At 42.4% G+C, this 21,971-nt stretch overlaps 1 protein-coding gene across 1 annotated transcript; it reads left to right on the forward strand.

Annotated features, from left to right (window-relative positions):
• The first annotated feature begins 1,225 nt into the window (after nucleotides 1-1,225).
• zgc:86598 (STKc_CK2_alpha domain-containing protein) lies at nucleotides 1,226-21,049 on the forward strand. Its single transcript, XM_020500087.2, has 13 exons — nucleotides 1,226-1,413; nucleotides 10,661-10,792; nucleotides 11,303-11,414; nucleotides 13,484-13,585; nucleotides 13,776-13,826; nucleotides 13,922-13,981; nucleotides 17,763-17,846; nucleotides 18,449-18,559; nucleotides 18,651-18,752; nucleotides 19,006-19,106; nucleotides 19,368-19,516; nucleotides 20,046-20,135; nucleotides 20,329-21,049. The coding sequence occupies exons 2-13, from the start codon at nucleotides 10,692-10,694 to the stop codon at nucleotides 20,442-20,444; spliced, it is 1,179 nt and encodes a 392-aa protein (XP_020355676.1). The 5' UTR covers nucleotides 1,226-1,413; nucleotides 10,661-10,691; the 3' UTR covers nucleotides 20,445-21,049.
• Nucleotides 21,050-21,971: the final 922 nt, after the last annotated feature.

Below are 21,971 nucleotides of genomic sequence, written 5' to 3' on the forward strand. Positions count from 1 at the left end.
AATGTGTTTCAATTAACAGGTGTGCCTTGTTAAAAGTTAATTTGTGGAATTTCTTTCCTTCTAAACATTTTTCAGCCAGTCAGTTGTGTTGTGACAAAGTAGAGGATAGCCCTATTTGGTAAAAGACCAAGTCCATATCATAGCAAGAACAGCTCAAATAAGCAAAGACAAATGACAGTCCATCATTACTTTAAGACATGTAGGTCAGTTGATCCAGAAAATGTCAAGAACTTTGAAAGTTACTTCAAGTGCAGTCGCAAAAACCATCAAGCACTATGATGAAACGGACTCTCTTGAGGACCGCCACAGGAAAGGAAGACCTAGAGTCACCTCTGATGCAGAGGATAAGTTCATTAGAGTTAACTGCACCTCAGAAATTGCAACTCAAATAAATGCTGATAAATAAATAGAGTTCAAGTAACAGGCACATCTCAACATCAACTGTTCAGATGAGACTGCGTGAATTGCTGCAAAGAAACCACTACTAAAGGGCACCAATAATAAGAAGATTCTTGCTTGGGCCAAGAAACACGAGCAATGGACATTAGACCGGTGGAAATCTGTCTTTCGGTCTTGATGGTCCAAATTGTAAATTTTTGGTTACAACCGTTGTGTCTTTATGAGATGCAGAGTAGGCGAATGGATGATCTCCACATGTGTGGTTACCACCGTGAAGCATGGAGGAGGAGGTGTGGGAATGCTTTGCTGGTGACACTGTCTGTGATTTATTTAGAATTCAAGGCACATTTAACCAGCATTCTGCAGCGATACTCCATCCCATCTGGTTTGCGCTTAGTGAGACTATCATTTGTTTTTCAACAGGACAATGACCCAACACACCTCCAGGCTGTGTAAGGGCTATTTGACCAAGAAAGAGAGTGATGTTCAGTGAACAATGATTGGATGATGTGTACTTGCCTGATATCTGAAGACTTGCATTAGCTTTATGAGTGAATACTTTGCTTGGCAAGCTAACACAGTCTTGTGGTAACATTTTGTTCACTGCCAAAAATGACAGTGTGGGGCTTGTTGTGATGTTGCTTTGTCCCTGGCTCTATTCTGACATGCTTGGATATTACTAGCCTACTTGTCTATCAGGGTTTCCCAAACTCGATTCTGGGGCACCCCCTGGGTGCACGTTTAGTTGTTTTGCCCTAGGACTACACAGCTGATCCAAGTAACTCATTTTCAAGCTTTGAATAATTTGAATCAGCTGTGCAGTGCTAGGGCCAAAAACGTTCAACCATGGGGGGCTCCAGGATCGTGTTTGGGAAACCCGGAATAGTGCCCATCAAATGAAATGCAGACAAGCGCCACCCCGAGGAGTGGAAGTCTTGAGGAACTGCCTTCCTTTATCGCAAACTGGTTGCCGGAGTTCGGTGTCGCCATATTTTCAATCCGAAGCTCTGAGAGGTAATATACTGTATATTTTAATCTAGTTTACCCCCGTTTAATTGACCCTTTTTGCGTAGGAAAAACCTGAATGTTTAGATTGTAGTGTAGCCTTCAACACTTGTTCTGTCGCGCGCATGTTATCATCTCGTGGAATGAATGCGGTACCATAGCTTGCTAACTACTGGGAGTTTTTCCCCGGACACGGCTTGCTGGTGAGCGGCTAATGTTAGCAAGCTACTATAGCTAACTATCTCTTATGGTTGTGCGCAAGGCGTAAACCAAGGCACCGAGATAGAAATAAGACCCTGTACTCACGTAAGAATATTGAAGTAGCTAATACACACACTAGCTTTAACATGAATAAAATCTCAATGTGGACATTTTTTTTTACCATTCTGAACCACCGGTTTTAGCTAGCCTCCTCGATTATCTAGCTAGGAAAACACCATGCTTGTGGCCTGATGACCGTGTGATAATCAATGAAATTTGCTTTTCGTAACAAGTATAACTACCAATGTTGATGGGGCTAGTGATAGCTTTAAATGGGTTTGAACCTTTTTACATATTTTTTAAATGTAAAACTATAGATACTACTGGAACTAGCAAAGCGTTAGTGAATATCCAGTTAACTGTTAGTTAGCTAAATATTTAACGTTAGCTGGCCGGTTAGATGAATATATCAACAGCTAGCTAGCTAACGTTAGCTATAATTCTAGCCAAGATTAGTTGGAAAGCTATCTTTAGGGGTCTATTGAATTACCTTTTTTAATGTGTGTTGTATCTTGTACAGGTGTTCGACCAACTCGTCTAGATAGTTTGGTTTACATTTTGACAGCTGACATTCTGATGTTGAGTGTGAAGCTAAAGAGGACAACTTGTCTTCCAACAAAATATATAGCTAGCCAGCTACCTAGCTAATTTGTGCAATGTATCTCGTCTGACTAATATTCAATTCAAATAATACAACTTGTTTCTATCTAGAAGCAATTAAATCACATGATTAACAGCTCATCAATTCCTTGAATGATCACAAGCCTGACTCAAGCTCTGGCTATGTGTAGCCTATTACAGGGTAGCTGACTAAACACAAATCCATGGTGAAAGAAGTTTCTGATGGAGTTTAGTCAGCTAATTACAGGGGAATTCTAACAAGGTAGCTAGCTATCTTTTGCCGTTTCCTTTCTGTGTTCAATTAGGTCCAGCACTATACAGACAGTAACTTCTGATAGGGAAATTAAGGGAGTGGAACCAGAGTTCACAAAATAGTAGGTAATATGTTGGTATAACTCATGTAGCCACATTTTTTAAATGTCTGTGTCCCAGACACCATCACGTTTTTGGGCCATGTATCACATCTTGGTTTGCAATGGTTGCTCCTCCACCTACCATTCAGGGTGAATCCATGTTACCTGGGCATCTATATTTATCAGGTACACCTAGCCTATATTGCGCACTCAGGGATCATGTCTCCCATGATCATTAGGCTTATGCCCCTCTGCCCTTGTTATTGTTGAAAGCCAGCTGCGATCTTACCTAGGCCTATGCAATAATTTGATATTAATTGAGACAGTCTTTCAACGAAAATCTAATGTAGTCTGTTTGATCTAGTCTAGGTCTCATATGGTACCTTCCCAAATACTGAGATCAAGATCCCTTTGCATAGTTTTATTTTTTTTATGTAGAATGTCTCTGGTATTTTAGATTCGACTCCCTATCTTTATATTTTCCACTTTTTTATCTGAGGGGAACAAAGATCTGCCTTAAGTGCTGGCACAGGCCTTGTGACTGGCTCTAACTTTGAGAGAAGCATGTGATCTGAAGTTAGTTTAGCTATGGTACTGTTTAACAAAACAGCTCACTTTAAAGTAGTGTGTTGGAAAAGGGGTCCTTGGAGTCTCTGGAACGGTATTCTAACCAAAAAGTTATGCTGCAAAACACAATAGCTGTTCTTTCTGTTCACCTCTTACAATGCACAAGTGTCTGTTACATTTTTATTATGTGCTTTGGTGTTTTGGTTTGAGTGGAATGTGTCTAGTTTCAAGTTTTGGTATGTGAAGCCATTGTGATACTATGTGCCATTGTCATGTTGTGAGGCAATATGGGTTTGTGAGATTTGAGTGTTTCCCTTTGTTGCAGTAACGACAGGTTAAATGACAATGGAACAATTCTGAATAATATTTTGTTTTTAACGATCTAGCCTAACCTACGTTTCCTTAAATTATTTCTGTAGCATACTACTACTGACTTTTATCGTCGTGTTAAATCAATTATGTTTGTGATGCTTCATCTTTAGCTTGTATAGGCCTACAGGGTGAAATAAGGGTCAACAACATTCACTGAACGAAAGGACAGAAGGGTCTGTTCTTTAGTGGTGGGGCAATCTGTGAAGTTGAATATTGTAATATTATTTGAAGAGATTATATATTTATTTCTGGGTTGCACTAGTCTGCTGTACCTATGTCAACTCCTTTGTAAATAATGAATGAACTTGTTTTCAGAACTTGTATTTGCATGACTGATCAAGAAAATTGTATTTCTCTGCAGCTGACAGGCCTATAGTGAGCAGTATGCTTTGGAAAATTGAATCGCGATACTGAATCACAATGCATATGGTAACGGCACCTAAGTGTCCAGATAATATTGTATTGTGAGGTCCCTGACAATTCCCAATCCTACAGTTCTTAGTGTGCTGCAGGTATTATACCATTAGGTCTGCTGCACAGAATTAATTTTTCACACAGGACAGGAGGGCTTTCTCGTGTTTTTGTGAAGTTAGGCAGTGATACTCCCCTCCCATGCTGTTGCTGTTTTTAAAATTGCAATGGCACACAGTTACCATATGCCTTTTACAGACAGACTTTACCGTATGTTATCTGAAAAATAAAAAAATAAACAATTTACTGCTCAATTCATACAGTCGCATTTGTACCACATTGCTTAGATAAGCCTTTTATCTTCTGTGCACATGCTGGCAACTAGGAGTGAGAGTAGACGTGGGTGGAAGTCCACTGTATGTATATATACATATCTCATCACAAATCATTATTAAATGTTTATGGGCAGGTCCTAAGAAAGATCTAATCTATTTTCAAAATAATAGATTGGCATATTTTGAGTTTAATTCTGTTACTGGTCTGTGCAGTCTATATGCTACGTGGCTGTGCCATGCACAGGAACTCAGTAGTTATTTTGTTCATTAAACAGACAAGACACACTTAGGCTACCCTTATCATAGTCAATACATATTTTATAGTAGGCTAAGAATAATATGAAATATAACAAATATAAAGGAGGTTTTTCCCACACAACTTGCGCCATGGTAATGTGTGGAGCCATTGTCATAAAAAGAAGGGAAGCCCATACTTTATTGATCCAGGTTTCATATTTTTCTTACCAGCACTCTGCTTTGTTAGGGAGCAGGCGTAGGGTCTTACATTGAGTAACTTCATGATACATTGAAAATATAGATTGATATTATTTTCTAAAGCATGTGTTCATATTTCACAACCTATGCATTGCTTTTGTATGGGGCCAGATACCTGCCAAAAGGTTGAACATACGTATCGTTAGGATCGTAAGAAAATCCTGACTGTGAAATTTAATCTGTGAACATACAAACACCATGTTACGATTACAGACAAAATATTTAGGCTTGTTGAAATTCTAACATACAATAGTACCTTTCAGAGTTTTGGCAGTTTCATCTCCCCAACAAAATAAACACACCAAATGGCCTGTGAGGAGTACTACCCCGAACACGTGTAACACTGTGTGTGTGTGTCAGCAAAAAAATAAATGTCCTCTCACTGTCAACTGCGTTTATTTTCAGCAAACTTAACATGTGTAAATATTTGTATGAACATAAGATTGAACAACTGAGACATAAACTGAACAAGTTCCACAGACATGTGACTAACAGAAATGGAATAATGTGTCCCTGAACAAAGGGGGGTGGGGGTCAAAAGTAACAGTCAGTAACTGGTGTGGCCACCAGCTGCATTAAGTACTGCAGTGCATCTCCTCCTCATGGACTGCACCAGATCTTGCTGTGAGATGTTACCCCACTCTTCCACCAAGGCACATGCAAGTTCCTGGACATTTCTGAGGGGAATGGCCCTAGCCCTCACCCTCCGATCCAACAGGTCCCAGACGTACTCAATGGGATTGAGATCCGGGCTCTTTGCTGGCCATGGCAGAACACTGACATTCCTGCCTTGCAGGAAATCACGCAGAGAACGAGCAGTATAGCTGGTGACATTGTCATGTTGGAGGGTCATGTCAGGATGAGCCTGCAGGAAGGGACCACATGAGGCAGGAGGATGTCTCCCCTGTAACGCACCCTCTTTGAGATTGCCTGCAATGATAACAGGCTCAGTCCGATGATGCTGTGACACACCGCCCCAGACCATGACAGACCCTCCACCTCCAAATCGATCCCACTCCAGAGTACAGGCCTCGGTGTAACCCATATTCCTTCGACGATAAATGCGAATCCGACCATCACCCCTGGTGAGACAAAACCGCGACTCGTTAGTGAAGAGAACTTTTTGCCAGTGCGAGGACGATCAGCTGTCTGTCCTGTCTCCCTGTAGTGCTGTCTTAGGTGTCTCACAGTACAGACATTGCAATTTATTGCCCTGGCCACATCTGCAGTCCTCATGCCTCCTTGCTGCATGCCTAAGGCACGTTCACGCAGATGAGCAGGGACCCTTGGCATTTTTCTTTTGGTGTTTTTCAGAGTCAGTAGAAAGGCCTCTTCAGTGTCCTAAGTTTTCAGAACTGTGACTTTAATTGCCTACCGTCTGTAAGCTGTTAGTGTTTTAACGACTGTTCCACAGGTGCATGTTCATTAATTGTTTATGGTTCTGTGAAGTAATTTGGATTTTTACGAATCATCTTTGAAAGACGGGGTCCTGAAAAAGGGACGTTTCTTTTTTTGCTGAGTTATTTTATATATATATATATGGAAACTGGAATGAGTTATCCTGCATGTTTTCAAGTTAAGTCTCAATTACTCAGTTGAGTTGACTTCACAATAAGGTGGCTAATGTCATGGATTTGTTTGCCAGCCCAAGTCTAGATAGCATTAGCTGTGTTATGCCTACAGCAGTGAAGTTTGAGTCCGCTAGGTGTACCTCTACAGCATGGACATATCTCTGGGTGACGTGAACATTGCCATTCATGCACACCTTATCAAAATATGAGTAATTCAATATTGCACCATCCCATTCTCTGGGCTCTGTCTGCAATCACAACCAGTAGTATCTACCAGGAATAATTAAACAGAATAGTAGATGTTTGGTGAATCTATGAAATATGTATGACCACTGGAGTCTTTGCAACTCAATATTTTGATTATTTATTTCATCTCTCATTCTTGCCAATGCATATTCTGTACGAAGGGTTCATATGAATTTGACATGATTTATAAGAATTGGGTCATGAACATATGTACTGTGAAATGAACAATGTAGAGGTTAAGTCTGTTATAAGCTTATTCCCACTCTTTACAATATCTCTGTTGCAGTGGTCTTAGGTAGTCTCCGTATAGGATATTCTCTCCATCGCGACACTGCTGCCTAGTTGAAGAGCTTGTGATCTCCATGCAGCGCCTTGGGAAAAGCACACCTCGGCCTCAGAAGATGCCCTTCTGGAGGAATGAAACCATTGTCATTATACCCGACTGTAGGTCTATTTGCCTACGAGCCAAATTAAGTGGAGGGCATGCATGATGCGTGCAACATATTTGAATTAATCCTTCATTCAGTTCAGTCATTATGTCATCCATTGTCATTTGTCTGAGTTCCAATAGGAACTAAATCAAAGAGAATAGAACTCTTATCCATATGTTTATTGAAATCCATGTGTGTATTCAAAATTAGGCTAAAGAACTTGAGAATTTAGATAACTTACAAAAAACATGTATTTCAACTTGTAGGCATTGCAATTTAGGCAAATTTTGGGTACTGTTTTGTGGAATAGTTGTAGTACTCTATTTGTGTATTTTTTTTTTTTTTAACCTAGCTCACATGCCTCAAATACATTTTCAACAAAGTTGTTGAAGCACATGCAGTGGCTGATAGGGAAAACAGATCTGGCCATAAGAATAGGCTATAGATAGTCTTGACCATTTGGGACCCCATGGCTATTTCAATCAGGACAGGTTATAGCCAAGACGATCAATATTTTGTTTTCTCATTTATTTATATGGCTATAGGCTCTGTGGGATGGGGTTGTGCAACGCAAATGGCTATAACAAGCCTACATACGGAATGGAATTCACTAATACAACAGTCAAAATGCCTAATATAAGACGAATAGTCTGTGCTCCCAAATACTGGAAAAAGTGTGATTCATTACTCACTACAGTAGCCCCATGCGGCTATAAAAATCAATTATGAAATTATATGGCCATTTAAATAACACAACAGCATGGCATATTTAGATAGTGGAATAGGCCTAACCTAAATCATAATTACTTTCTATTTTGCAGCCCAGGCGGTTATTCTAAATAAGGCTCGTTTGTGTCTTTATCATTCTCACAAGTAATTTACAGAAGGCCCAAGCCTATACTACTTCATCTACTGGTATAATGTCCTTATTGAATGCAGTTCTAAAACAGACTTTTATTTTGGAGATGAACTTGGAAGCTGCAAAGCAACTCTAACATCTGGGCCAGAGTTGCTTGATTGACAAGCTGACTTTGGTTCATGTCCTTTGCAGATGCCACGTTACTAACAAGTTTGTATAAAACAGATTAACCGTTAAGTAGGAATTGAAGGTGTAACTGTTCATTCACAGTCGTAACGCGGTTGGTACGTTTACACATCTAGTTTAACGTTTCTTGATTCCCACATGGCTTTTCTCATGGTCCTAATGATACCTGCCAAAAAGGTTGAACGTACGTATCTGGTTCCATACTTTTGGAGTTGCCTAATATGCAAAATAATGGGCTCCACTTTATTTGGCTCCATTATTGCGTGCTGAATGTTTCTGATCAGTGGTAGATGAGGAAATGACTAGATTAACTGCCCAGCCAGAGAATTAACCAAATATACAGATGGAGATTCAGTGAAACAACAAAATCACATTAAGACGAGTCACAGGCTTTTTGGTTGTGAATAGGCCTAGGCTACTGAGCGACTACGAGTGAAGAGTAAAATAATACCCTTGTTAAACTACATAACATGCTGACAAAATGTCAGTCCTAATAAATGAGCCAACTAGAGAAGATCATCATGAACAGCACTCGCATCAAATTAAAAATGATTTTTTTAACCCCTTTTCTCCCCAATTTCATGGTATCCAATTGGTAGTTACAGACCTGTCCCATCACTGCAACTCCCGTAGTACTCGGAAGAGGCGAAGGTCGAGAGCTGTGCGTCCCCCGAAACAACCCAGCCATGCCGCACTGTTTCTTGACACAACTCCCGCTTAACCCAGAAGCCAGCTGCACCAATGTGTTGGAGGAAACACCGTACTCCTGGCGACTGAGTCAGCGTGCATTATTCTCGGCCCGCCACAGGAGTCGCGAGTGCGCGATGGTACAAGAACATCCCTGCCGGCCAAACCCTTGTGTAACCTGGACGACACTGGGCCAATTGTGCTATAAATATAAATGTTCTATAACAATTGGATCAGTAAGCAACGAGTTGATGCCTTCATTGCACTGGTCTACTTTATTCCAATATTTTAGTAATTTGGTTATTTATTCCCACAGTAATTCGTTATGCATTTGTCCAGTTGTGGTTAAGAAAATCGTGCATGTGGTGGGCTATGTGAAGAGATGGATGAGGTGACATGGTTCGCAAAGTTTAGAACTGCCAGGAGGATAGTAGTAACGGGTGCTGCTTAGCAACCATCAAGGGCTTAAGAAAGTAGTGCTGCCAATGCACCACGTGAACTTTACCGCATAGGTTGGTAGCCGGAAATAAAAGTAGAGGCTTTGTCGCTGGCAATACCTTTCATATATAAAGCAAATTGTGACATTTTTTATTCATTTTTTATTTCACCTTTTATTTAACCAGGTAGGCTAGTTGAGAACAAGTTCTCATTTGCAACTGCGACCTGGCCAAGATGAAGCATAGCAGTGTGAACAGACAACACAGAGTTATACATGGAGTAAACAATTAACAAGTCAATAACACAGTAGAAAAAAAGAGTCTATATGCATTGTGTGCAAAAGGCATGAGGAGGTAGGCAAATAATTACAATTTTGCAGATTAACACGAGTGATAAATGATCAGATGGTCATGTACAGGTAGAGATATTGGTGTGCAAAAGAGCAGAAAAGTAAATCAATATAAACAGTATGGGGATGAGGTAGGTAAAATTGGGTGGGCTATTTACCGATGGACTATGTACAGCTGCAGAGATCGGTTAGCTGCTCAGATAGCAGATGTTTGAATTTGGTGAGGGAGATAAAAGTCTCCAACTTCAGCGATTTTTGCAATTCGTTCCAGTCACAGGCAGCAGAGAACTGGAACGAAAGGCGGCCAAATGAGGTGTTGGCTTTAGGGATGATCATTGAGATACATCTGCTGGAGCGCGTGCTACGGGTGGGTGTTGCCATCGTGACCAGTGAACTGAGATGAAATGCTAAAGTTGGTGGGAAAAAGTCTTGAATTAACCAAACTTGTAGTGTTGTCTTTTATTTAGCCTTTTTACATTTAGCTAGAGGCCATGTTTTTCCCTGTTCATTGATTCAGTAGCAGAAATCCAATTTTTACCAAATTAATGAAGTTATCCTGCTAAATTTTAAAAAAAATCAGCGCCCACATGATGACCATTTGGAATGGATAGGCTAAGATTCTACAATGGGCCGTGATGACAAAAACACCCGTTTCATATGGCTCCACACTATAGCTCAACCTATAGTTTGATAAAGGTGTCTGGACTCAAATTAGGCCATAGGAATCAAAATACAGCAACGTGTCTGATGCCATCAACATCACAAACAACAAGAAAGTAGTCAAAATATTCAAGCATTGGACTAGTAACCGAAAGGTTGCAAGATCGAATCCCCGAGCTGACAAGGTAAAGATCTGTCATTCTGCCCCTGAACAAGGCAGTTCCTAGGCTGTCATTGAAAACATTTTTTTTTTCTTAACTGACTTGCCTAGCTAAATAAAAGGTAAAATAAAAAATGCCTTTAGCCAGTGAAATGCATCATGGGAGCGCAGCGGCTTCACAGCTCCGGTCCATCCATGTGTGTTTCTCTCTCTGTTTAATGCATTTCTATGGTCTTCTCTGCCTTGACCCACAGGTCCTGAGGCAGCCTTTGCGTCCACCTGAACATGTCTGGCCCGGTCACCAGTCGATCCCGGGTTTACCCCGACGTGAACACACAGAGACCCCGGGAGTACTGGGACTACGAGTCACACGTTGTGGAGTGGGGGTGAGCTGAGCTAGCCATCAAGCCATGTGATTGTCCACGGCAGCACCACACCCTTACCCATTTCAGTGTCAGACATACTGACGTACTACTCACATCCTCTCTTCCTTCTGGCTTTCTCATGCAATGGGTTTTGAGAAAGAGGATAGGAGAAAGGACGTGAGAAGTATGCAATTTAGATTCTCCCTATGAGATTTATCTATGGCGTGCTCCCCTATCTGGGCCATGTTCAGCAGAGCACAGCACAACTTGTGTGGAAATGGAGCGTTCACATAGAAATATATGAAGTAGAACAAACATGCCTTGTGTAGAGTAAGGACTCGCATCGGCTCTATTCATCACATTCCACCTACAACATGGCCCTGGTGCGTTGCAACTCTAATTAAGAACTTGGAATGTGCCAGCTTTATCATCCCGTATCAGTGTTAACTCTGTTGGGGGAATCGTGGGCTTATCCGTCTTAACATTGTTGTGAATATTACTCATTGTTTTTTTTCTCTGTCTGACCCTCAGGAATCAAGATGACTACCAGCTGGTGCGAAAGCTAGGCCGAGGCAAATACAGCGAAGTGTTTGAAGCCATCAACATCACAAACAACGAGAAAGTAGTAGTCAAAATACTCAAGGTACTGGCTCTGGACTTCTATTTCACTCCTTTGAACAGTTACTGAGACCAGTGTTTCTTTCAAATATATATATATATATAAAAACAGCAAATAAAAAAATGTATTTTTTTCAGGACCGTGTCTTTCAACGATCATTTGTAAAAATCCAAATAACTCCACAGATCTTCAATGTAAAGGTTTTAAACACCGTTTCCCATTCCTGTTCAATGAACCATAAACAATTATTGAACATGCACCTGTGGAACAGTCGTTAAGACACTAACAGCTTACAGACGGTAGGCAATTAAAGTCACAGTTCTGAAAACTTAGGACACTGAAGAGGCCTTTCTACTGACTCTGAAAAACACCAAAAAGATGCCACGGGTCCCTGCTCATCTACATGAACGTGCCTTAGGCATGCAGCAAGGAGGCATGAGGACTGCAGATGTGGCCAGGGCAATAAACTGTAATGCACGTACTGTGAGATGCCTGAGACAGCACTACAGGGAGACAGGACATACAGCTGATCGTCCTCACAGTGGCAGACCACGTGTAACACCGGCACAGGATCGGTACATCTGAACATCACACCTGTGGGACAGGTACAGGGTGGCAACAACTGCTCGAGTTACACCAGGAATGCACAATCCCTCTATCAGTGCTCAGACTGTCTGCAATAGGCTGAGAAAGGCTGGACGGAGGGCTTGTATGCCTATAGGCCTCAACAACTTCACCTATGGGCACAAACCCACTGTCGCTGGACCAGACAGGACTGGCAAAAAGTGCTCTTCACTAACGAGTGTCTCACCGGGGGTGATGGTCGGTTTCGCATTTATCGTCGAAGGAATGAGTGTTACACCGAGGTCTGTACTCTGGAGCGGGATCGATTTGGAGGTGGAGGGTCCGTCATGGTCTGGGGCGGTGTGTCACAGCATCATCGGACTGAGCTTGTTATCATTGCAGGCAATCTCAAAGCTGTGTGTTACAGGGAAGACATCCTCCTCCCTCATGTGGTACCCTTCCTGCAGGCTCATCCTGACATTACCCTCCAGCATGACAATGCCACCAGCCATACTGCTCATTCTGTGTGTGATTTCCTGCAAGACAGGAATGTCAGTGTTCTGCCATGGCCAGCGAAGAATCTGGATCTCAAAGTGAGGGCTAGCCCCTCCCCTCAGAAATGTCTGGGAACTTGCAGGTGCCTTGTTGGAAGAGTGTTGTAACATCTCACAGCAAGAACTGTCAAATCTGGTGCAGTCCATGAGGAGGAGATGCACTCCCGTACTTATTGCAGCTGGTGGCCACATCAGATACTGACTGTTACTTTTGTCGTCCCGTCCCCCCCCACCCCTCCTTTGTTCAGGGACACATTACTCCATTCCTGTTAGTCACATGTCTGTGGAACTTGTTCAGTTTGTCTCAGTTGTTGAATCTTGTTATGTTATTGTTATGTTCATACAAATATTTACGCATGTTAAATAAACGCAGTTGACAGTGAGAGGACGTTTCTTTTTTTGCTGAGTTTCTTTTCGTGTTATTTAGACAGTTGGAAACAGTAGGAGACAGGCAAGCGGGAATAACAGTAGGAACGGTGGAGACTGGGATTGAACCCCGGTCTCCAGTTGAGCGAGACATGTTACCACTAGACTACGGGCTCTGCACCTCAGACCCAAAGTTACCCACGCTGTGCATGGGCTTCAGTAAGGGCCTGGCAGCTAGCCTTTTGTTTATAATTTGGCCTGTAGACTGTACAATGGGCTCCCGAGTGGCGCAGCGGCCTATTGCACTGCATCTGTGCTAGAGGTGTCACTACAGAACCTTGTTCGATTCCAGGCTGAATCACAGCCGGCTGTGATTGGGAGTCCCATAGGGCGGCACATTGGCCCAGCATCGTTAGGTTTTGGCCGGGGTAGGCCGTCATTGTAAATAAGAATTTGTTCTTAACTGACTTACCCAATTAAATAAAAAATTAAGTACATGTTCTGGGTAAGGCTTTCTAGATACTGCTCACAGCATGGTATTTCACAGAAGCACTGTCCAACTTTATTTTCCTTTCAATCTCCTGCATGTTCTTCTCTTGTGCCTAACAGCCAGTAAAGAAGAAGAAAATCAAGCGAGAAATCAAGATTCTAGAAAACCTGCGAGGTGGCCCCAACATCATCACACTTCTAGACATCGTCAAGGATCCAGTGGTCAGTTTCTCCACCTACTAATAATGCATGCCATCATGCTGCCCGGTACATATCATATGACATTTTGGGCACCACTCTCGCTGAAAATCCAGCAGACTCTGGTATGCATCCGCTATGTAATGATTTTACTCAACATATTTGGTCTGTTTATATGAACATTTCAAAAATACATTTTGTCTTATGATTGCAGTCCCGGACTCCAGCCCTGGTTTTTGAACATGTTAACAACACAGACTTCAAGGTAAGTAGCATCACTAATTTCTTTCCATTCAGAATGGAGGCCTTCACTTGAACTGTGTGTCATTCTAGTGAACTGTTTTTTTTCTTTTCTTGTAGCAATTATATCAAACGCTATCAGACTACGACATACGGTTCTACATGTACGAGATCTTAAAGGTAAGACCTAATTATGGGGGGTAGACAGCGAATGGCTGTCCATAAGTATGCCTATATATACACTACCGTTCAAAAGTTTGGTCACTTAGCAATGTCCTTGTTTTTGAAAGGGAAGTACATTTTTTGTCCATATAAAATGTATCAGAAATACAGTGTAGACATTGTTCATGTTGTAAATGACTAATGCAGCTGGTAATGGCTGACTTTGTATGCCTATGTAGATATTCCATTAAGAGGCCCATTATCAGCAACCATCACTCCTGTGTTCCAGTGGCACGTTGTTAGCTAATGCAAGTTTACCATTTTAACAGACTAATGGATCATTCGAAAACGCTTTTGCAATTATGTTAGCAAAGCTGAAAACTGTTGTGCTGATTAAAGAAGCAATATAACTGGCCTTCTTTAGACTAGTTTAGTATTTGGAGCATCAGCATTTGTGGGTTCAATTACAGGCTCAAAATGACCTTTCACTCTCGTCAGTCACTCGTCAGTCTGTCCTTGTTCTGAGAAATGAAGGCTATTCCATGTGAGAAATTGCCAAGAAACATGAAGATCTCGTACAACACTGTGTACTACTCGTACAACACTGTGTACTACTTGCCAGAACAGCACAAACTGTCACTAACCAGAATAGAAAGAGGGGGAGGCCCTGGTGCACAACTGAGCAAGAGGAGCCGCACATTAGAATGTCTAATTTGAGAAACAGACGCCTCACAAGTCCTCAACTAGCAGCTTCATTAAATAGTACGTGTAAAACACCAGTTTCAATGTCAACAGTGAAGAGGTGACTCTGGGATGCTGGCCTTCTAGGCAAAGTTGCAATGAAAAAGCCATATCTCAGACTGGCCAATAAAAAGAGAAGATTTAGATGGGCAAAAGAACACAGACACTGGACAGAGGAACTCTGCCTAGAAGGCCAGCATCCCGGAGTCGCCTCCTCACTGTTGACTTTGAGACGGGTGTTTTGTGGGTACTATTTAATGAAGCTGTCCGTTGAGGACTTGAGGTGTCTGTTTCTCAAACTAGACACTAATTATTTTAATGGACAAAAAAATGTGCTTTTCTTTCAAAAACAAGGACATTTCTAAGTGACAAGGACATTTCTAAGTGACAAGGACATTTCTATAGTTATACAGTAAGTAACTGCATGTGTTTCACGATCAGTTAAAATCAATTGATCATGTCATTTCAGATACGTCAGGGTAGCCTCACGATACATCTCAATATTGGCCACCAATATTGGATTTGAGATTTGGCAAAACTGTGGCACTGTGTTGTGACACAACTGCACATTTTAGTGGCCTTATATTGTCCCCAGCACAAGGTGGCCCTGTGTAATGATCATGCCGTTTTAATCAGCTTCCGGTCAGGTGGATGGATTATCTTGGCAAAGGAGAAATGCTCACTAACAGGGATGTAAACGACACCTGCCACTTACATTAAATGTCACAAGCATATTATCCTCCTGGTACTGGACTGTTATGTTAGTTGAGTCAGGCTGCATCAATGACATTATGGCCTGACATCAGTAGGGTATAGGCCAGTACCTTGCATTCACCTCTGAGATTAGCCTACATTCTGATGCACGGTTCCTGTACTGTATTTAGGACCTGTTATAGAGCTTTAGGGAGGACTAGGGTGGGGAGCATCTAGCCAGTCTCTCTCCCACGGGGGAGGGGATTTACCCTAGCTGCTACAGTGTTAATTTTGGCAGCTGTGTTAGATTGTTTTAGTCTTGGTCACGTTTTAGCAATTTTATCCTTCATTAGTTTTTAGTTCGACTAAAACACTGGACAATTTGTCTAGTTTTAGTCAGTGCATTTTGTTCCCATTTAAATAATTAATATTTGCCCTTAACGTTCATCATTGGCATAATCAGATAGCCTTGTCCAACTAGGCCTACTGTCCACTCTTATACCTTAACTGGCAACATTGATATTGTGGCAGATTGTAACCAATGCCAGCCATAATAACCATACAGGCTATAAAGCCCTGGCTACAGGCTAAACAATTTACATAACTGTTTGAGGGGGGTAAATAACTGTGATTTCATTAAGGTGTAGAATCTGAGCTTTCCAACAATGCTTGAAGTATTACTGTACTCTTAAAATTCAGCAAATAGCATTTTGTTTTTCCAATTGGATAAAGGGAACCACAACTCTCATTTGCAGACCTCGAGAGTGGCAAAATGGATCTTATGTGATCAGAGCAAAAATTGCCTATACGAAAGCAAAGATAATCAAAGACATTGTTTCTAATTGAGGGAAGTTGCAATTGAAGTGCCCTGGCTTCGTGGCAGTTCAAGAGGCGAGTGATTGAATGACCTCCCTGGAACTGTGTGTGTGGAAGAGCCTGCTTTGCTCAAGCAGCCCGCGCAACTGAAAGAAGTTATCAGCCATTGAGAGGATTGCATTAAATATTCTGAGAAGCCATGCATGCTTATGATTGGACAAAACGGTTGAAAAGGAGATTTGTGGCGTTTTCGTGAACTAAAATGAAAAGTAATTTAGTAAATCGTTTTTTCCCCAGGGCGTCTTGTTATAGTCATTCGTTTTTGTCAGGAAAAATAGGTAGTTGACAAGTGTATTTCGTTGTAGTTCTTGACGGAATGAACTGAGCTGCCGCCGCTGCTGAGGGAATCTCTTTACTGTGGCAAGCAGAAACTCTGAGCAGGCGAGGAAGAGGCAACCCATATGTAGGAGACGTGTTAAAAGCATGACGATTTATGAGTGGACAGGCCTGACACATTGTGCCTTTCTGTACTCGCAGCCCATCCCCTGCTCAGCTAGGAGTATTTCTACCACAGTTGCTCCTCACGCTGGTGCTACAGGAAAACTACTATGCCTGAGACTTCATCAGTTTATTATGTAGCCTGTATGGATGGATGAAAACCTGCTGGTTTTATATTTATTTTAATAAAAATTAAGCATATACCAAATATGACTCTGAGGACAATGGGAAGATACTGTACTTTTGTCTTCATCTTTTTCTCTATAAATGGCTGGTGGTGGATTACAGTACAATGGTCTGTCACAGGGTTCACCATGGTTTTCTGCTCTATGGCAGCTCTGTCTCAGTGGTAGCAGCCTTGTTGATACGTGCTGCCAAGCTAAGGTGTGCTAAGCTGGATCACGGAAAGCTCTCCCCAGCCCACAAGCACGGTAAAGCATCTGCTCCTGTTCTTATCCCACAGACTTGGCCTTCTCGCATATCTGATGCTCTCTCCCTGGCCTCACTGATGCTGGTGAAACATCAGCTAAAGTAGCTGTCAGAGATCTGGAATTAAGGATAGGAATCCCTATCCATGGTTGTTAGCCTATAGATTAGTAGTGATCTCAGATCATGGGACAAAAACCTGCAGCTCTCCGGGAGAAGGTTTATGAGGATCAGTGGCCTATAGTGTCATCTGTGCTTTTCAATATGATTATTGTATTTAAAACGGACTTATTAAGTCCGTTTAAGTGCTGTGTAGGGCTATATGCTGACAGTGGGAAAGCAAATGAATCATTACACCATCACCACCGATGATACTCAATGGGTGTTGGCCAAGTATTTTCCATTATGTTTACATCAATAGGACTTAATGCAGCCATAAAGATGACTGACAAGGCCACTGTCCCTGCTTAATTGGCTGGAATACATGAGAGAGACATGTTATTCACTTGAACACCGTGGCATTTTTTTTTCCCGTTGCACAACTTTCTGCCTCTGTGTCCTAGTTCACCTGAGCCAGTTCCCAGCTGTTTCTGCTCTCATCTCTCCTCTCTGTTCCCACCCACAGGCCCTGGACTACTGTCACAGTATGGGCATCATGCACCGAGACGTCAAGCCACACAATGTCATGATTGACCACGAACACAGAAAGGTACTGGCCTATTTCTCCCTTTTCCCACCCTTCTTTCCCTGATTGGCTAACTTACTCCACCAAAGACCAATGTATGGGTGGAGTATTGCCCCACAGTGTGCGACTTGTTTAGTTGGTTCACAAAGCACCCGGTCTCATCTGTGATTGGTCCAATTGTGACATACAAGGCATTTAGCCAATTTGTTGATCAAGGCACTTCACCCTAATTTGCTCCAGAGGTGCCGTACTACTTTCCCTGACCCTGTAAAACAACCCATCACTGCACCCATCCGGTGTGTTTGACAATACACCTTTTTTTTTTACCTTTTCATTCAGTTGGTAGGATATTTCATGTTGCCTCCTGAGGTAAGACACATTTCAGAGATAGTCTTTGGTTTATTTTTGTAATATATCATTTTTATTTAAGGTTTTGTCCTCCATTGCGACTTGAAAGTGTAGACATCTGATACTCTATACACAATTAACCATTCATGTATTCCACCCACATGCATATCTGTTAAGTTTCGAACAAAATGTCCTGAGTGTTGGTTTGATCTTTCTCTGACTATAAAGTCCTGGCTGTTTTGGTTCTAGTGATGTAGCTGTTGATTGGTTGTTTCTAGCTTCGCCTTATAGACTGGGGTTTGGCAGAGTTCTACCACCCTGCTCAGGAGTACAATGTACGAGTGGCATCCCGATACTTCAAGGGTCCAGAGCTGCTAGTCGACTACCAGGTCAGGCAGTTCTCTGGCTTTTTAGAACATTTATCCCGGTGCTGTTGACTGTGCCCTGATGCCGTTCCCTGTTGACTGTGCCCCTATATAGATGTACGACTACAGTTTAGACATGTGGAGCTTGGGCTGCATGCTGGCCAGTATGATCTTCAGGAAGGAGCCTTTCTTCCACGGACACGACAACTACGACCAGGTGAGAGCTCAGCCACCGTGTCAAATCAACCAAACTATATATCAATCAATTACATTGTATCTGTTTAGTGCTTTTAACTAAAGTGTCAGTGTTTTAATAGTAACCTGGCCTTAACCCCCAAAGAGATGCACACACATGTCCAATGTTAATGTGTGTACTGCTTTATCCTAACCCCTCTATATATCTAGTGATGTTCAGACAGCAGGTGCTGCCCCCCAGTGTTTAATGCATGTCAGTCTCGTTTGTTTTGCAGCTTGTACGAATTGCAAAAGTCCTGGGCACAGAAGACCTTTATGACTACATCGATAAATACAACATCGAGCTAGACCCACGGTTCAATGACATTCTGGGCAGGTAGGTTGATCTCAAATCTCGATGTTGTGTTAGTGTTGCGTCTATCTGTCAGTTTGAGCAAGGCGAGGCATAGACTCACATGAGTAGTTATGTGGGATGGAAGGTGATTTGTCGATCAGCGATTCAGCACATACCCAACTGCAACACACTAACACTTACCGTGTGACCATTTATGCTCTGTCAAGTGGTGGGAGAGGTTTGAGGAGAGGCTGTGTCCATGTTGTATTGTTGCTGATCGTTTAGTCTCTTTTTGTTACCCAGACATTCCCGTAAACGGTGGGAGAGGTTTGTGCACAGTGAGAATCAGCACCTGGTGAGCACCGAGGCTCTGGACTTCCTGGACAAGCTGCTGCGCTACGACCACCACGCCCGCCTCACAGCCCGGGAGGCCATGGACCAGCCCTACTTCTGTGAGCTGCACTTCATTATCTGTCTCTTACACCCACTCACCATGGACCAGCCCTACTTCTGTGAGCTGCACCTCATTATCCATCTCTCTCACACCCACTCACCATGGACCAGCCCTACTTCTGTGAGCTGCACCTCATTATCCATCTCTCTCACACCCACTCACCATGGACCAGCCCTACTTCTGTGAGCTGCACCTCATTATCCATCTCTCTCATACCCACTCACCATGGACCAGCCCTACTTCTGTGAGCTGCACCTCATTATCCATCTCTCACACCCACTCACCATGTACCAGCCCTACTTCTGTGAGCTGCACCTCATTATCCATCTCACACCCACTCACCATGGACCAGCCCTACTTTTCTGAGCTTTAACATTACCTCCCTGTTATCCATAGTTTCTGTGTGTTTTTCCACAAGTCTACACTGGAATATATTGGACTGTCATGCATCTCTGCACGCCATTTGTGTATTCAATGATGTGCTATGTTTGCTTTTGTGATTGTAATTGAGTTTGTCTCGCTGTCAGACCCCATTGTGAAAGACCAGGCGAGGATGGGCTCGACATCAGGGCTGTCAACTGGTTCTACCCCAGTCAGCTCCTCCAGTATGATGACAGGTAACAAACACAGGGTCTGATGATATGGCTGCAAAGGAGGATGATTATTTGGTTATTGATCAAAAACAGAATCGGTTCTTGTGTGATAATTTGCTAATGGAGGAAGTCCCTAGCCACTTCCTCTGATGCGTTTTTCATCTTCTGTCTGCTACTGCACAGTTTTCATCTTCATCTTTTAATTTCTCTTCTCCAGGCATCACCTCCATGTCCTCGTCGCAGCCCCTGGCTAATGTGGCGGGCTCTCCTGTGATCTCCTCCCCCAGTGCTCTGGCCACTCAGGTCCCAGCCGCTGCCGGGGCCCAGCCCTGAACGGTGCCCTCAGCCTGGGATGGACCCTCTGTCTGGCCTGGCCTACCCAGCCAACCACCATTTTTATGTTGAGTATAACAGAGACAAAGGAAAAGATATTAGGTTGCCCTTTTTTTTTCATACAATAATTATATATTGAGATCCGGGGAGAGAGAAGAGAACAAACATTACTTGCGTCTGTCTGGATAAAAACCGTAGCTGCGTTCATTCATGATGACGGTGTCTAGAAATGCAACTATGTAGAAAGTAAGCAAAATGGACAATAAAAATGATTTTATATGTCCCTATAGTACATGTTTGTTTTCTATGGGTCAGAGGTTGTTGATTTTCTAGTTCTTTTTTTCCACATCAAATGACTCATGGGCTGCTTGTACACTTTGTTAATTGCGTTTTCTGTTGGTCATATTTTTGTCATTGAATTTCTCTCAATAGAACAGCACCCCTGATTTAGTTATTTCAGTGTCATCCCTAATGTTTTTATCACGAGGCAGTGTCACAATGATTATGCTTGTTATTTGGTTGTGGCTATTTCAGGCTCATTGAACTAACTTTTTGTACTTGAGTTACGCTGACATATGACTGTGTTTATAAAATGTATTCAATAAGCCCATGTTGTTTTTACTACATCCAGTGCAGAGTGTGTAGTTCCTAGTAGTGTAAGAGACTTCACTGACCTGTTTTGTTCACTTGTGTTTGAAGCTGAGACCATGGAGAAAGTCCAGTTGGCTTGATTAGAGGCTTACTTTTTCTCTAAATCTGCTTGCTGAGTTTGTTACCTTACAGAAAACTCAGGCAAGGAAAGCACCCAGAATGATTTTTGTACAATTGAATAATTAAACAACCATGTAAGTAGATACATCAATGAGACCAGGAATGGAATCTCTAACTGTAGCTAAAAGGGGTATTCTGAGATTCAATTTGGTTTAATAGATTCATATATCGTCTCAATCGGAAATGACCTTAATTTATATTGTTAACACTTCAGCGATCCAGGTTGAATAAAGCCCTTACTGTAAACAATGGCCGCAGCTCAGTGTTCAGTATCTGTCAGGTAGGACTAAGGATGCGCTTTGTGTGCCCTACTGAACATTAGAGGTGGACACCTGTAGATTTGGTAATGTCAAGTGAAAAAGACCCGGCCCTCATGCAATGCAGTCTCCCTAACAGTGGGTACATTCAACAGCAGTACATCTTATCTATTAGATTGAGTACTGCTGACGGGGTTTTCCCTGCTGTGAGTGAGTCACAAGGAGGATTGTGTTACAAAGTCAGTCTTCTGGTTAATTTGATACAGGCAACCTTTACTGGAGCAGAGCACCCACCTAGATCTCATGGAGTCCTGGGTCAGTGCTGGGTCCACGGGTAGCTGTGACCTAATTACCTATATAGTGTTCTACAATTGACCAGGGCCTATAGGGGGGATCAAGTTGGCATTTGGGACACAGCCTGGCAATCTAAATTCAAAGTAGTCTTCCCATGCTAGACCAGAGGCTCCCTACTACCTGGGGAAAAACAGCACAGGAACCA

Source organism: Oncorhynchus kisutch, linkage group LG14 (genome assembly GCF_002021735.2).
Source record: "Oncorhynchus kisutch isolate 150728-3 linkage group LG14, Okis_V2, whole genome shotgun sequence".
Taxonomy (NCBI): Eukaryota; Metazoa; Chordata; class Actinopteri; order Salmoniformes; family Salmonidae; genus Oncorhynchus; species Oncorhynchus kisutch.

Excerpts from the sequence above, each read along its gene's own strand:
- zgc:86598 (XM_020500087.2), top strand. The coding sequence starts at position 10,692 with ATGTCTGGCCCGGTCACCAGTCGATCCCGGGTTTACCCCGACGTGAAC. Across the intron at positions 18,753-19,005 it reads GACACGACAACTACGACCAG|CTTGTACGAATTGCAAAAGT; the intron begins GTGAGAGCTCAG and ends TTTGTTTTGCAG. Across the intron at positions 20,136-20,328 it reads CTCCTCCAGTATGATGACAG|GCATCACCTCCATGTCCTCG; the intron begins GTAACAAACACA and ends TCTCTTCTCCAG.